This window comes from Haemaphysalis longicornis, unplaced genomic scaffold (assembly GCF_048455015.1).
Source record: "Haemaphysalis longicornis isolate Haplotype H1 unplaced genomic scaffold, Haemaphysalis longicornis Haplotype H1 scaffold_11, whole genome shotgun sequence".
Lineage (NCBI taxonomy): Eukaryota > Metazoa > Arthropoda > Arachnida > Ixodida > Ixodidae > Haemaphysalis > Haemaphysalis longicornis.
Genome location: NW_027526214.1, coordinates 127,044,912 through 127,062,001, shown reverse-complemented (window position 1 = coordinate 127,062,001; position 17,090 = coordinate 127,044,912). Strand labels below are relative to the sequence as shown.

General features: G+C 48.5%; 1 protein-coding gene across 1 annotated transcript; it reads right to left on the bottom strand.

Moving 5' to 3' along the window:
• Positions 1-435: 435 nt before the first annotated feature.
• LOC144160917 (uncharacterized) lies at positions 436-3,267 on the bottom strand. The gene is made up of 4 exons (XM_077692007.1): positions 2,994-3,267; positions 2,110-2,347; positions 1,461-1,609; positions 436-565 (listed from the first exon to the last, which is right to left on the bottom strand). The coding sequence occupies exons 1-3, from the start codon at positions 3,003-3,005 to the stop codon at positions 1,479-1,481; spliced, it is 381 nt and encodes a 126-aa protein (XP_077548133.1). The 5' UTR covers positions 3,006-3,267; the 3' UTR covers positions 436-565; positions 1,461-1,478.
• Between the last annotated feature and the right edge of the window lie 13,823 nt (positions 3,268-17,090).

Sequence of the window (17,090 nt, the reverse complement as noted above, 5' to 3'; positions counted from 1 at the left end):
CCTTAGCCGCCGCGGCGGGTGAATGAAGTGTCCTTAGTGCAGGTATACCTCACTCTCTAACCACGTTATCTCATTATTTAATTATGAGGCTTTCTTTTCCTGATTTCACACCGGTTTTGTGTACACAATGCCATTTTGTTCTCGTTAACGCTTGTCGGTGTACCCAGGGTGGTAATGTCTACCCATGCATACATTTTCCGAGCACAAAAAAAGCAAACGCAAAGCTTCAGCGCACGATTATACAAAAATAGCGCTTATTCTGGTCAAACGAACACACGCCATGTTATCGTAGAAGTGCAAGATTGTGCTCGTGAGCCGACGAAACTGAAGGACCTTGTGATATTTCAATCCAGCAAGTGTTCTGAGCCCGTGGGCGTGAAGGCCAGCACTTTCCGCGACCAGCATACCAGCTTTGCGCGTGTGTAATAATTCTTGGAGATCAGAAGAAACAAACAGAGTGACCAGGTTCAATAAATTAGCAAATTTATTTTCCCGTTTCGTCCGACCTCGCTTTTGGTGTTGTTGCCGGTTGCATATTTCCCCTTGAATCTTGAAGACAGGATGACTGCAATAGAAAATTTTGAGAAAACGTTGTACGTAACGAAGACATGAACACACTTCAACGCTTGATCACAAATACAAGTAACATTGCTAGTTCGAGTTAAGAATGTCCTGGCATTTTGTAGACATTTTGAAAACGGGAAGGTGTTTCGCACTACCGCAAATTCTTTTTTTCCTGCGTGCGGATACCTGAAGCATAAATAATAAACATTTGCAAGGAAAGGGAATGAGAAGGGTCCACATGTTTTACTTTCTACTTTTGAGAACTTTGAATTTTTATTTACTCCTCATAGCACTGAAAAACCTGCTGCATCACCCGAGCTTTCGAACACGTTTGCAATATTTGCCGGCTTCACATGAGATTTTCATGATATTAAGCGCTATACAAGAAGAAAAAAAAGACACGGAGAACACACAATAGATAGGAATGGTGCTGTCCTGTATTCTCTGTGTTCGCCGTCCGTGTTTGTCTTTCTGCTTAAAAACACGGGGACTTTTCCCCAGCTAGCGCAGTAGCAAGTTCTACTCATTTACATGATACTATCGCGTCATTTTTTCGCTCCTTTCTCGTGCATTTACTGCAAGTGACATTTGATCATCTTCTAATGTAAACTGTGCCCACGCACGCCCAATGCCTACGTTGTATTTGCAGCGGTACCAAATGTGCTCTCGGCTATTTGGGAGATTTTGATGTCCAGCTCCTCACTGGCGACCCAGCTTACGCTGGTCGACAGGGCGCAGGCGGCCAGGACGTCACATGGGCTCCAGGAAGAAGGAACCACTCCCGACGACCCATTTTAGACGCTCAACAAATGTATTTTCTCCCTCTTCACTCTCTCTCGGCTAGTGCCCTTCTGCCATGTTATGTAGCGTGAAATGGGAATGCTTACACCACTCACCTATGGCAAATATGGCGCTCAACCGTAGTGTCCGAATCCGTGGCCGTGTCCGTAGCCGTGGCCGAAACCGTGACCGAGAACGACGCCGTGTCCATAGCCACCATGACCGTAGCCGTGGCCGTAGCCATGGGCGACACCAACAGCAACAGCTGGGATGAGAAAAACAACGGTGTGAACGCACGACCATCCATTCCTGTTTCGCGTACTGTGCGCTGAGCTCGGCGTTCTGTAGGCTAAATTGCTGTTTCCTAACTAACCACCCGAATACAGTTAAAATGTTAAGCAAATTTAGCTTTTACTTTCACCTTTCTGTTCTGTCTTTTTCAGAAGGATTCTGTCTTTTTCAGAAAGTGGTGCTTATCAACGTGGCCCGAAAAAGTGCGCCGAAAGGATAAAAAAATGAAATAAAATGTTGATCTTGAACGTTATATTTCCGTCAATCTTGTCGTTGCGAAAAAGCCGAATCATTGCGTGAAATGACTGGTGTCTGAGTACCCATACGTTTGAACGGACGCGTTTGCACCTACTGTATCAATTATCTTGTTGCCAAGCACGCCGGTTTATACCGACTTGCATTCAGATTCACTGCGGTTGGCAGGATTATTCCTGTCGCGTATTGGGCACTCTGCAAGTTGTTCCAGTTCCTTACCGCGGGCGGGAGCGTGATGAACAGTCTTCTGAACAGAGGTAGCCACGACGGCGCCGCCGTGTCCGTATCCGCCGTGTCCGTAGCCGCCATATCCGCCATAGCCGTATCCGCCGTGTCCGTATCCGCCGTGTCCGTAGCCGCCATAGCCGAGGCCGTAGCCGTGGCCGTAGCCGCCGAAGCCGAGGCCGTAGCCACCGGCGTAGGCAGCGGCGATGACGCCGAGGAAGGCGAGGAGGGTCTAGGGGAAACATGGGTGCAGAGGATAAGTGCATGGCGGCGGTGGTAGGATACACGCAGCGTTGTTATTATTGCTAGCTTGTGACACTTATCAGGTATTCGTATTGGTAATAGTGGCACGGCAACATTTAGTGTTACGAATAAAAAGCAGTGAGATCGAACGACTCCCTCAGCAAGAAACGCGGGATAGACGCTGAATATATCATATTTTTCTGTCGTGATATAATAACCTTCTGTGTCGGCAATGGTACTGAGGGTAGTAATTTAAATTTAGCGTGTTTATACGAGGAACAGGGAAAGTAAGGCAAGCCATGCGTTGGTGCGCAACTGCTAAATTAGCCCCTAAACAAGCCTTTGTTAACTTTATTGGGCACCCGCATACTACGGACGCCTCCATGGTTCCCGCGAATACTTTTTGGGAGGTTATATTAACGCGCAGTTCAGTAGTAAGTCGTGAAGTGGGGTTGCTCCAGCTACCAGTGCTGGCGCGAAGGGAGCGTTCTCCCTTTTGGATATCGGCTCTAAGTTCAAGCTGCATCTAGATGTGAAGCCTTTGAACGTTTTTCAAGCTTTCCAGTCCTTTAATGCACCCCCCACGGTTGTGTCTGAGGCTAACGTAGTCGCCGGGACATCGCCCGAACACTTACGTATCCGTTCATGGCGGTGTTTGGGCGTCGGAAACGAGAATTTCCAATGTGCACGAGACCACGCAAGGCGCACTTTTATACTCCGCGCTCGAGAAAGAAACGAGGGAGAAGGGGCGCATGTGCATGCGAACAAGAGCAACGCACGCAAACACAAAAGCTTGTCGCCCCAACGCGCGTTCCGCTATTTGTCCCGAAGGCAAGCGCGCTGGGCGGTGTGATCTTATTTTTCTCTTAATCCCGGCCGAGCCAATTCTCGGACGGCCGCAACGTCGCAAGGTTGGACTGGGCGTCGCCCCCTTTCCTCCTCTCCCACTCGGCGGTGGTCGGCGGTCGCGTTTGGCTGCGGGGGAAATTCGGGCGCGGTATGTGTCCCACGCCGGCGCCAGTAGGCCACGCACGCTGATAGCGTCGGCCGGCATTCTCGACAGGATTCGGCGACGGGCACGAGGCGAAGTTCAAGCGCCTCCTGTACGGAACATGTGAACATTTTCATAACCCCGCCAGAAAGAACCAAAAGAACAAGCGTGGTTGCCACCACTTTATTCTTCATCAGATGAACGGTCGGCATGGAATAGATGACTTTATCCTGTCACGTTTATACTCACCTTTATACATGACTTTATACTCACCTACGGGGCAGAAACTTGGAGGCTCACTAAGAGGGTTCAACTTAAATTGAGAACGACTCAGCGGGCAATGGAGCGGAAAATGATAGGTGAAACATTAAGGGACAAGAAGAGAGCGGAGTGGGTCAGAGAGCAAACTGGTGTTAAAGACATATTAGTAGAAATTAAGAAGAAGAAATGGACGTCGGCAGGGCATGTAATGCGAAGGCAAGATAACCGCTGGTCATTAAGGGTAACAGAGTGGATCCCTAGAGAAGGCAAGCGTTGCAGGGGGCGGCAGAAAGTTAGATGGGCAGATGAGATCAAGAAGTTTGCGGGGATAAATTGGTCACAGTTGGCACAGGACCGAGGTAATTGGAGAATAATGGGAGAGGCCTTTGCCATGCAGTGGGCGTAGATAGGCTGGTGATGATGATGATGATGATCCTGTCACGAAGGGAAAGAGATTTAGTTATTTTTTTATTTAGATACCCTCATCGAAGACCGCGGAGGGCATTACATAGGGGGTATCAGAAAAGCAAGAAATGAAACGAATGATATACATAGAATCAGTATACAAACAAAAACATATAAGATTTGCCCATACAGGGCAAGCAATGCAATTTTTACACCAGGAAGTGGCCATAGGCCTAACAATGAACACAAAATGTGTTTTAACAGAGCTAACGCAGCACTTTAGCATTTAACACTTGTTTTCACAATTTACAAATTCATAACATAGACGAAGCAATAAAGGAACATATAACACTGGTCTTGAAATTGACAAAGTCAAGTTCCATCTATTTGCGCAAGATACTCATTTTGCGGATGTCATATTAGCGCTGTTTGGAAAGATGGTAAGTTCGTTGAAGAGACACTGTGCCCGGACAACGTGTTCCACCCTGTAGTGCTCAGGGCTCCGGTATTTATTTGTTCTTGCAAAAATTGGCTCGATTTTACGGGAACGGTCGAGCCTGGGGAAACGCAAATGGCAGTTCGAAGGTGGAGCTGGGAAGATAGACGAAGCGCGGCGAAATACGGAGTAGAAAAAAAAAAAACAAGTCGGTTATATTTCCTGCGCATGGCGAGTGGTGCGAGATTGAAGGAATGCTTAAGGGCAGATACACTCTGATGACTTGAGTAAGATGACGAGATAAACCTTGGCGCCCGGGTTTGCACATATTCAAGTAAATTTTTCAGGTAATGATAACGCGGGTGCCAGATAATTGACGCATATTCTGAAGATTGTCTAATAAGCGAAGTATAAGCTTAGTGCTCAAATTCTCAGGGTGTGAGCGACATTTTAAGAGGTAAAGTTGTTTGAAATACTTATTGGTTAGTTACTTAATGTGCGTATTCGACCTCAGATCAGACGATAATTAGTATGGTGTGTTTTGTCCCCAGGTTTGAACAATGGGTTGATGAACACAGCTTTCCAGTCTTTTGGCATGCACCCCGTTTTTAGGAATTGCTGGAACATGATGGTTAGTAAGTGGGCTGATAGTAAGTTAGTAAGTGGGCAAGTCCGTAATTGTGCCGTCAGGGCCGGGGCTTTTACTCGATCAATGTCTTTCAATTGCGCGAGTGACGCCATTTACTGTGATTGTAATAGCCTCAAACTGGTGTGTTATGAGGCTGCGCGGTGACGTCAGGGAGTCGAGAGGAAGTTCGCCCGTGAAATTTTCTTGGAAATGTTTGCTGAAAGATTCTGCGCATTCATCTGAAGGAAGCGCGTCACCAGCATTATCTTTCAGCGGTGGGACTGCTTGGTTATTCTTGGGGATCAGCACACGCCACAATTTTTTGGGGTCACTTCGTGAGGTATTAGGGAGAGTTTTATTAAAGTATTTATCTCGAGCTTTCTTAATTTCAATTTCTGCCTTTCAATTTCAATTTCTGGAGTTGAAAGTCAGCGCTAGTCCTGTCCACTTCTTTCTTATTGTGTCCCTGTTAGTTCGCGCTGTTCCCCGATATGTCACTACATACATTTTGTAGCTTGCACCGTGTAGCTTGTAGGGCCTTCGTGGCCTTCGTCCTTGCTGCATTCCTGTACGCTATTTTTATGTTCAAACATGTTTTTACATCTCGTTTAAACCGTTGGTCTTTTACCTCTGTCTTGATTGTCGTTAGAAGTACGCATGCGCTTGCGCTGAAGTACGCATGCGCTTGATTGTCGTTAGAAGTACGCAGTACGCATAAACAGCGCTCAAGACGAGACAGAAAGAAGGAGGCTACACACACAGCGTAGCCTCCTCCTTTCTGTCCCGTCTTGAGCGCTGTTTATGTTTGAAGTATGAACCAACGAGCGCAAACACTTCCATCGCATGCGCTTTCAATTTTTTTCAGTTTATCGCGACACGCCATCCAGTTTTCCTCCGCATTTGGATTATTGAAGCTGTCCTCAAAGTTGCTCGCAAAACTCGTCATCATATGACTTATCTTTGCCGTGCCTCACGTGAAATTCAGAATTTGTTTTGTAACTCCCTCTCTATCGGCGCGTAGCAAAGAAAGTGTGCAGTGAATCGGCTTGTGGTCACTAATTTCTTCCAAAATTTGAGTGATGGCCTGAGCGGGGATTTGATAAAGATTACGTCTGCAATTTTATTGTTACGTATAGGTTCTAGCACAAGAAGGGTTAACTGAAAATACCGAGTCAAATTGGCGAAATTATTGCTTTGCGTTCTATCATGGACAGAGTTTACTGATAAGGTCGGTTAATCTTTCGCGTGGCAGTTAAAGTCCCCCGATAAAATTATTACAGAATTAGGAAATTTAAGAGTAAATAATTCAAAGGACTCTCTTGGTAATTCGACGAAGTCAGGGCTGCAGTCGGGCGGTCTATAATAGGCACCAATTAAGCACGTTACACTACCGAGACATGCGTTTAGAGGGGAATCGATTGATATGGCGAAAGGTTGGAATTTATGCTTTACTGCAACAAATGCGCCTCCCCTCCCCCCCCCCCCCCCCGTGTGCTATTCTAGCTTTACGAAAAAATTACACCATCTCGCCGAAGGGAACTATGTGGTGATGCAAGGCATGGGGGTTTTGTGTAGTTTCCACACCGGAGCAGAGCTGGCGCAGGCGGTGTCTCGGAGGAGACCGAACGGCGCGCAGCGCGTGCACCTGCTTTTATACAGCTGGAGGAGAGGAGAATGGAGGAGAGACGCGCATGCGCAGTGGGGGTGTGGATGGCGCAAGAACAAGGGAGGGATATAGCCCCGACCATGAGATGGTTCCTGGAGCGACAGTGTCGCCGGTGTCTTCCTGGGCGGCACGAGACGAGCACGCTACCCCTTTAAGGGCTCCTGGAGCGACAGTGTTGCCGGTGTCTTCCTGAGCCGGCAGGACACGAACCGAGCAGCGAGGCGGAGAGCGCGGTTATCACAGCTGGCGTGGAGAGGGGTACGAGGAGGAGAGGTGCAGACGCCGAACGCCGACGGACGACGGAGGGTCGGCTAAAAGATGCTTTGCATCTAAAAGTGCAAACAAAAGTCGAGAGCGCAAGTTCGCTGTCAGCTATGTCTGGGGAAAGTCAGGTTTCAGTACCAATTATTACATCTGCCGTGCATGTGTGAATGAATGTTTTAGTGCATCAATATTGGCCAGAGTACTGCGAAAGTTCGCAGTACACTGCGAACTTTTGCAAATTGAAATAGTTTCTAGTCGTATTGGTTTGCAGTCATTGTTTTCAAGGTATAATTTCGCTGTTTCTGGGATTTCTGCTATTGCTTGCGGGTTATTTACACATACCTGGACTACACTGTCTGCATGCAAATCGTAGCGGCAAACACAGCCCTTGAGTTCAAGGATGCGAACACGAATCTTGTAGCGTATTTCCTACATCACTGGTTTTAATGGCAAACTCACGTAGCTTGCGGCGTGCCAACTGTATTTTTGGGGAGAAATCCTCCTCCAACATCACAATTGGTGTCTCAAGATATTTTAACTTGTAAGCGTTTTACAAATCTTCAGTCTTGGATTTGAAATCTTGAAACATCACGATTATTGGTCGTTCGAAGTTAGGTCGTTTTTTTTCCTAGGCGATAGGCTCGCTCTATGTTTCCTACTTTGATCTTGAGGGGGTGGGACAAGAATTCCTTTGCAATTTTTTGTGATTCGGCATAGTCCTCTTTCTACTTTTCGGGGAGGCCTTTTAGAATCAAGCTATTTCGTATCATGCGGTTATTCATGTTGTCAAAGCAATGTTCTCGGTGGTTTTGACAATACTCATTTTCACTTCTTTTGCAGATTCGTTGACAGCGTCATCAGACCAATTGAATTGATTTGTTCTTTGAAGTTCACAATGTCCTGTTTTATCTCGTTGAGCGAACCAGTAGTTTACCCGTGAAACTCTTTCATAAGTGCAAGGATGTCGTCAATCTTCGGTACGGGATTTAGTTCAACATAGCCCGCGCAAAGCAGGAGTAAGGCAAGACATGTTGATAGTGCCAAAAGTGAGGGTCCAGGGCAAATCATACAGATGAGCGTTGATCCTGCGCTAAATCTCTCTTTATCGAGGCGCTGAGGTTTCCCACAGGCTACAAAGCTACATATACGCGCACGGTACAAGCACACGTCTATACCCATGGCAAAAAGAATTAAATCCTAAAGACCAACGTGGGGACTTGCCGGCTAGTGACGGTTAAAAGAACAATATAGCAAGACAGATTCGTCTACCTACCTACAATAGAAAGTTGCGGAATTTCACCTGTGAAGCTCGCGGCCGCAAATCCAAGATGGCCGAGCATGTCCGGGCTTCAAGTAGATTTTGGTGGCGTCGGTGTTGGGTGTGGCGTCAGGAAGACGTCAGGAACTTCTGACACAACGAGGAATAACGAGGAATAAGTCTGAACTTTAACACTGGGCCTGCACCTGACGCGAGGAATTTTGTGAGTGCCGTTGAGGCAGCTGTCTGCCAACTCGATCCCTGCCGTCTAGAAGAGGCTCGAACCCGCGCTGTCAATGTCCTCTCAAAGTTTCGTTCGCACACCCCATGCTCCCCGCTGTCTTCAGAAGAACAGAGAGCAGCTAAGAGTTCGCGCTAACCCCAACATTGCCGTTCTCCCGGCCGACAAAGGGAACGCCACTGTACGTCTGAACAGGGCTGACTACGTGGACAAGATGCTTTCCTTACTTGAAGACGAAAGCACGTACGCCCGCCTGGCCCGTGATCCCGCTGCAAAACTTTAAAACGAGTTCCAGAAGCTGTTGTCCGATGTTTTCCGGTTCGTTCTCCCGAAAAACAAGTGGCTCTATAATTCGCTTCATTGTCACAATGGTTCTGCCCCTGCAATATACGGCCTCCCGAAAATTCCCAAGCCCGATGTGCCCCTTCGCTTAATTGTCGACTGTACCCGTTCGCGCCTTCACAGTCTTTCTCGTTTCTTGCACCGCATCCTGTCACCTCTGGTTGGAACAACGAGTAGTACAGTGCGCAATTCTCAAGATTTTATTGAGAAGGTTCACGACGTGGCACTTGATGACGGGGACGTGATGGTTTCCTTCGATGTGAAATCCCTTCACAAGTGTTTCCGTTGATCTGGCTGTGTCATTTTGCAAGGACGCCATCGAAGCTGATGATATGTTGCCCGATAGGTGCCCCATTGAAGCAGCCGACCTGACGAAACTTTTGCATTTTTGCTTGTCAAACACGTATTTCAGCTTCCAGCAGGAGTTTTTTAAGCAGGTGCATAAAACGGCTATGGGTGCCTCCATTTCAGTCACGGCCGCGAATTTAACTATGGAATCCCTCGAGAGCCGGGTGCTCGCAATGTTCACTACGCCCCCCCCCCCCCCCTCCAAAAATATTTGTACGCTACGTTGACGACTGCTTTTGTGTAATACGAAGAAGTGCCTTGGCTCGTTTTACCTCGCACTTCAACAGCATGCAAGCGGCAATACAATTCGCAGGAGAAAAGCAGGGTCGCCCAGGTGAAGGAGGATGTAAAGGAAGCTCCGGAGAGGATCACTACGGATCTGGAGGTGGACAGTGTTGACAGCAGGCTGGCCCACCTGATTGAAGCCAAGCAGTCTGTGCTGGCTAGATGGAAGGGGCAGCGGCTTAATCGCAGGCTGCGTAAAAAGGTTTCAGAGCTGAATAAGCTGATTGAGGAGCACTGCCAGCTTTTGTCTAGGCAACAGTGGGATGAGATATGTAACTCGGTGGATGTGCAGGTGCGCAACGGGAAGTCGTGGGGCTTGCTTAGGCATTTGCTCAACGATTCCAATACGAGAGCTAGTCAGGGGCACGTCCTTGCTAGAGCTATACACGATTCAGTGAAGTCTGCCTCGAAGGAAGAGCTGGTCGAGCAGCTGGCCAACAAATACCTCCCTGTTGCAGCCCCGGATGATCTTCTGGCGGAGCAGACGTACACGGGGGACGACAACTTTTCCTTAGATGAAGACTTTTCTGTGGAAGGGATACGTACGGTTTTGCATAACCTTAACAGCAACTCCGCTCTCGGGCCGGACCGGATTTCGAACAAGCTTTTGAAGAACCTGGACAATAGATCGATCGAGTACCTTACCGGGGAGGTTAACGCTATGTGGAGAGATGGGGAGGTTCCGCAGCAGTGGAAGACAGCTCTCACGGTGCTGATTCCTAAGCCTGGCAAAGCCCCGAGCATTGATAACTTAAGGCCCATTTCGCTCACTTCATGTGTGGGCAAGGTGGCGGAACATGCGGTGTTCAATCGGCTTACGAGGTACCTTGAGGAGAACGAAGTGTACCCCCACACCATGATTGGTTTTCGGGCCGGGCTGTCGACTCAAGACGTAATGAAGCTTATCAAACATCAGATCATTGACGGGGGTAGTGGGGGCGTTAAGGCCATCCTAGGGCTGGATCTAGAGAAGGCTTTTGACAACGTTCGACACTCATATATTCTGAAGTCTATTTCGGATCTAGGCTTGGGGGCGCGATTTCACGACTATGTGAGGTCCTTCCTGTCAGGTAGGAAGGCTACCCTGAGGGTTGCGGAGATGGAGTCTCGGACAATGGATCTTGGGGACAGGGGCACTCCTCAGGGGGCCGTCATCTCGCCCACATTGTTCAATCTGGCCATGGTCGGATTGGCCAGGAAGCTCTTGGAAATTGATGGTATTAAACATACCATGTATGCTGATGATATAACCATATGGTGTCCTGGGGGTAGTGAGGGATATATCGAGAGTGTTCTGCAGGAGGCAGTAGATGCAATTGAGACTTATTCGGTCCCAACGGTGTTAAGGTGCTCTCCCGCCAAGTCGGCGCTGTTGGTTTACAGTCCCACTAGAAGGGGACCCAAGCCCAGGGGCTGGGTTCCCGTGGACAAGATTAGCATTCAACTTCGCACGAGGAATGGGGATATGATACCTAGGGTAGATAACATCAGGGTTTTGGGAATGCTGATTGAGTCTAATGGCGCCAACCAGTGTTGTACGGAACGGCGTTACAAGGAACGGCGTTCCTGGAACTAGTTCCTTTTTGGAGGAACGGAGGAACGCCACCGTTCCATTAAGGGTCGGTGGAACTGTAACGGTAACTCGTTACGTTTTTGAAGGAACGGCAGGAACGGCGTTCCTGTCGTTACATCGCTAGGATTTGGCTGTTTTTGATGTCAAGGCTTGAGTACAAAAATCCACAAAGCGCTACTGCGTTTCTCTTCCTATAAGATGGTCAGTTTGCCCGCCCTTCCGCCGTACGTGCTTCCTCGAAGGTCAAAGGCAGAAGAATAACCACGCAGCAGGCAGCAGCTTGTGCTTGTTTTCATGCTGGTTGCTTACGCGGCGTTCGACGGGTGAATAGCGTACCCACGAGAATGCTTTTATCCTTCATCGTTTGTCTGGGGAGGCCAGAATACGCGTCTGGCTGATAGAATTGTTCCCTGGCGGGGAAAAAATAGAGAATTTCAGCAGTCCGTCCGTTCTGTCGTATGCGTTGTAACTGGGTTGACCGGGACTCGGCTGGGCGATTGGGCATTCGTCATGGTAGGGGGATTAGTACCACGGGCCTGCCTTCGCCATGTCCGTGCCTCCACATCCTTCCTACTCGCCCTTCCTCGCGCTCAGGAGCAGACCGGTCCCGGCAACCCGGTAACAACGTAGCCAACGAAACGGACGGACTGCTAAACGAGATCCGGACATTTCGGTGTCGGACATTTGGTTGCAGGACGGTTCGGTATGGACATTTCTGTGCACGGGCATTTTGGTGCACGACGTCTTGGACCAGGCATTTTGAGTGAGGGGATGTCCCAGGCATTCTTTGAACATTTTAGTTTTAATATTGTAATTTCGTGACTTGATATGATTTTACGTTCGAGACTTGTGTTTGCGCCGCCATTCGTGGAAACGAACGCTAAACCATGGCGGAGCATTGCCACGTGAAACTCAATTTCTGTAGCAGATGGTAAAAATTAACGTTGTTAATTTGGATCCATTCAACCATTTTTTGTTATTGTAACATTCATGTGAACAACCCTAATACTTTAAGTGTTACCAGAGCGCTTTACTTTCACTTCACTCAACGGTGCAAGACGCTGCTGCTTTTAGTCTATTCCTGCCCCCCCCCCAGGAAAACTTCCGCGAAAAAACAACAACAGAAAAACGAGGCCGATTAGGCGCCTATGCACTTCGTTTTAATTATTCTCTCAATCAATCTCGCCTTCGTTGCATTCAGTGTCAGTTCTACTTAAACCTAACAAACCAACGATCGCACTTACGGTGGCGTTACTTAGGGTAGGGGAAAGCTGATCCCCGCCGGCAATCATCCCCCTAAGTAGAGAGACAGGGGTGTCACTTGTGCTTCACCACTGCGTCTACTGGACTACGAAAACTTGAAGACGACTGTTGCCGCTCTCGTCACACCAGCCTCTTCATTTTTTTTGCTCTTTATAATGGGAGGAAGCGATGCATACCTGGGGTGTCCATGATATGCGCGACTTGATGTGTTAATTACCAAGGGAGCGACTGAAGGCGCAGAAAGAGCGAATCCAGGAGTGGGGGACCGTCGATATGACCGCGACGCGCGGAAGGGCGTAGACAGCAAACCATAGTGGCCATTCTGTGTTCTCAGCGGCTTTTTGGGTGGCTTTTTTGTGTCACATTATAGACGTTTCGTGTGCCCATGGTGAATGTGAAGCTTTTTCTCTGTTTTAAACGAGAAGTGTGCTATGTCATTGTTCTGAATGTATCACCCAATTCCTGCAAAAGCCTCCACTAAGAGCTAGCAGTATGTTCTAAATAAAAAATACAAAAAACACTGCGGTGACGCTTCGGAGACCGTGAACTCCACCACGCCAGTAGGATTTTCAGGGGAAACCCAAAATAGTATGGCTGAAAAAAATCTGGTCGAGATTCGAGCGTACAGGCGGGAGGTGGGAGGGGGGGGGCGCTAGAACAAACAATTAAAATGTGGTAAATGTAGGCTTGTAAACATTAAACGAAGGTTGGTTGTCCCGAACACAATGGGTGGAATTTGTATGCACAACAGGTACGCGCTTAATCAGCATTTAGGACATAATAACCTGCGGCTCTTTTCCAAAAGGCCCGTTTTTCCTCCCCGACAAGATCCTAGACCAGTGTTCGCGAATTCATTTTAGCAAGGCAGCCCAGCCCTTGTAATACCCTTCATAAGGTTTTCTTCATTCTGGAGGGCTAGCTAATGTTTGTTACTTTTTGGGTATTGAGAGTGTGCATGTAATTTATGTAATTTGAGGGTGTGTAATTTTAAAAAAATACAAAAGAGGTGATCGTAAACACGGGTAATTGTCTTAGCTAAAAAAGAGCAAATATAAATTAACAACCTGTCATAAATGAAAAAAAAAACGTGTGCTAAAGAATTCAATCGGCACCATAACAGGTGTCCCCACGAAGAGGTATTAAAAATTTTTATAAATGTACAATTTCCAAAAATACCTGGCAAAGATCGAACATGGCATCAATAACAAAAATAAATTGATGGCTCCAGATTGTTGTCCATAACCCACGTTAAGCGGAAATAAAAACATAACGGCTGTCGCAAACAGGCACGCACCGGATAATTTTGTCGCCGAAATGTCCGTACACCGAAATGTGCGTGGACCGAAACGCCCGTACACCGATATGTCCGTACACCGATATGTGCGTACACCGAAATTTCCGCACCGAAATATCCTGCACCGAAATGTCCCAGAGCCGTCTGGAGTTTGTCCGGTGCTCCCTGAAAAAATTCGCCTAGGAACGTTTCTTTTGATTATCATTATCTCCAGATAATCTGCTGCCGGTGGTGTTAATATTCGTATAATATAAGTAGTTTGATGTGAGTTTTAAATGTCTCACTTAATTTAGACCCAGGATTATCCTACACTATATTTTAATTTAAATCCTAATTGTAACGTTAATGTAACGACACGTTCCAAATTTCGAAGTGGAACTGGAACGCGTTCCTTTCGCAATAAAGGAACTTGTAACGGGAACTCGTTTCAAAATTGGCAAGGAACGAGGAACGAGCTTTCGTTCCTATTTTGGAGGAACGTGTACAACACTGGCGCCAACACGCTGACGATCGCGAAACTTATTGCCAAGACAGAGAATGCAGTTCGCTTAGTGAAGAGGGTGGCCAACAAGCAGAATGGGTTGAAGGAGGACAGTCTAATCCGGCTTATGCACGCCTTTGTGTTGTGTCACTTTACCTATGTAGCGGCTATGCACAAGTGGAAGCCTTCAGAGAAGGAGAAGCTTGACACGCAGATAAGAAAGATCACCAAGAAGGTGTTGGGAGTGCCGATGTGCACCAGCAACGAGCGGCTTCTCCAGCTGGGTATACATAATACCTTGGATGAGATAGCTGAGGCTCAGGAGAGGGCGCAGATGGTGCGTCTCTCTACGACTAGCGCGGGTCGGCAGATTCTGAGAGAGTTAGGTGTTCCTCAGGAGAGGATTTCGCTGCTTCACGTCGGTATACCCTTGAAGGCCCGTCAGCGGTATCAAGTGATGCCTATTCCTAGGAACATGCATCCGGAGCGAAATGTCGGTAGAAGAAAGGCCAGGGGTGCTTGCTTGCTGAGACTCATTCGCAATAAGAATCAGAGGGTTAGCTTCGTCGACGCTTCTTTTAACGAAGAGAGGAAGGCGTTTACCGTAGTTGTCGTGGATAATGAGGGCGCGGTCGTCAACGCTGCTTCTGTTCGGACTGATAGATCGGAGGACGCCAAGCAGGCGGCTATTGCGCTCGCCCTGGTTGACAGGAGCAGGCCTTTTGTGTATAGTGACTCAAAGTCAGCCGTTAGGGCTTCCGAGAAGGGCTCGGTGGCTAAGGTTGCTTTCAGAATTATGAATACCTGTGAGATCTCTCAGCACTACTTATGTTGGTTTCCTGCTCACCTGGGGTGATTGAAGGAGCCTCTCTGAATCTCAACGAGTCTGCTCATGCGGCAGCGCGAGACCTTACCCTCCGCTCTGCCCCGCGCCACGGCGTGACAGCACTCCCTGAGAACAAAGACCCCCCTTCCACATACAATGAGGTAACTAAGTACTATCTTCTTAACCGCAGGATTTACGGTTTGCCGCATCCTAAACTAAACCGGGCTCAGGCACTTACATTACGCTTACTGCAGACTGGCACTTATCCTTGCCCGCGGAGGCTCCACATGTTTTATCCTGAGACGTATACGGAGCCTTATTGCATGGACTGTGGTGATTTAGCCACACTGGAACACATGCTCTGGTCTTGCGAGCGAATTGAAGATCCGATATCAAGGACGCGTCCAGGTGGGAGGCTGCACTTCGCAGTCCGAACCTGGACGATCAATTCTGGGCTGTCCAGCAAGCTCACGACGTGGCTGTGAGGCTTGGCCTTTCGATCCCGACGTGGGAGCGGCCCGCTTAGTGGTTCATTTATCACTATTTGCAGGACCAAATAAAGTTTTCCCTCCTCCTCCTCCTCCTTGCCAACTATCGTTCCTAGATGTCCTTGTGAAGCGGATGGGGCCAAAGCTCTCTTTCAGCGTCTACAGGAAACCGGCGCACACGGGCCGCTACCTGCACTTCACTTCTGTGCATCCCGCCTCTCACAAGAGGGCCGTGGTAACCACCCTGTTGCAACGGTCCAAAAGAACTTGCACTGAGCAGAACGACCTCGCCATTGACTCGGCCAGTGTTCGCCGGGACCTCGGTGCCTGCGGCTACCCCCCTTCCTTTATTTCGTCGGTGGAACGCCAGCTGTCTCGTCCAGTACTTCCTTCGGCCCCTTCAAGACCGAAAGGTGCACCTGTTCCGTACGTTCCCGAAATCAGAGAGACCCATTCTCGTGTCATGCGCACGTACGGCGTCCAGATAGCGCACGTGCCTACTCGCAAGCTGAAGGATTCCCTGGTCAATCTAAATGACAAGTTTTCAAATGAAAAATTCCCAGGAGGGGTATACTCCATCCCTTGTGGCGATTGCGAGTACAGCTACATAGAAGAAACCGGCAACTTCGAGAAACGGATAAAACAACACGACTACGACGTCAGAAAACGCCACGTGGCTTCAAACGCTCTGGCTGAGCATGCTGACGCTTCGGGCCACGAGACAAACTGGGGCACGGCACGCATTCTTGCAAAAGAAAAGAAGCTGACGTCACGACTTCATCTGGAATCATTGATCATACAGACAGCGGAGCGAACATTTAATCGAACGCAGGGCAATCTGCCTCCAGTTTACTCCCACTGCCTATGTCACATTCTTAGAGCTACATAAAACGTGGTCTGATGTACTGACGAATTCATTGTGAACAAGGCTCCCGTGTGGGAGCCGAAACGTCTTTCATTTTAAGAAATATATTTTTGGTCGGTGTTTTTATTCCGCATATGTGTAACGACCCACCCTGACCAGACGGGATTGCGTCCAACCATAGATTTCAGTCAGGAACTTCTTTGCAGCCGGCAGCAATCTTCTTGATAAGGTTCGGGCCACGAGGCTAATGGCCAGGAGGCTAATGGCCAGGAGGCAATTAGCGAAAAGATGGAAGCCGTAACAGAGCAGGATCTACAGCGGAAAGCTTGGGAATTGATCATGTGAACCTCGTGGGCGATACGGGGGACAGGGTAGGAAAAGGTCGTTCAAATAAAGCTTGTTCGCCGTACTTAGAGAGGGTTACATATGGGCCCACCGACGGGCTTTCTTTCAGCACTCCTCGGCTGTGCGGCGAAGCCACTACGTGCGCTTTCCAAACTAGTCCCACCGTGTCGGTGACTCATGTTTTCACGTCTCGGCAAAGCCCGGGTCAGACGCTTCGCTTTCGGCTCGTTTATGCTTCGACGGTTCCCAGCCTGGCGAGGCACGTCGCAACGCGCTTCAAGGACACAGAGGTCCCGCGATCGCAGCAGAGTCCTCCTTTCTCCCCTCTCCCGGACTCAGCATGCGCCGATGATATCGACTGCTCACGTACTCTGGAAAGAGTGTTGTGTGTGTCTGTGACGTTTGTAGCGTGCACAAAAACTGAAGGGAACACTGTTTCGACGTTACCGCTTTTGGGTATAAATAGAGCCAC

Coding starts and splice junctions, on each gene's coding strand:
- LOC144160917 (XM_077692007.1), bottom strand. Junction 1,610..2,109: donor TCATCACGCTCCCGCCCGCG/GTAAGGAACTGG, acceptor TTCTCATCCCAG/CTGTTGCTGTTGGTGTCGCC.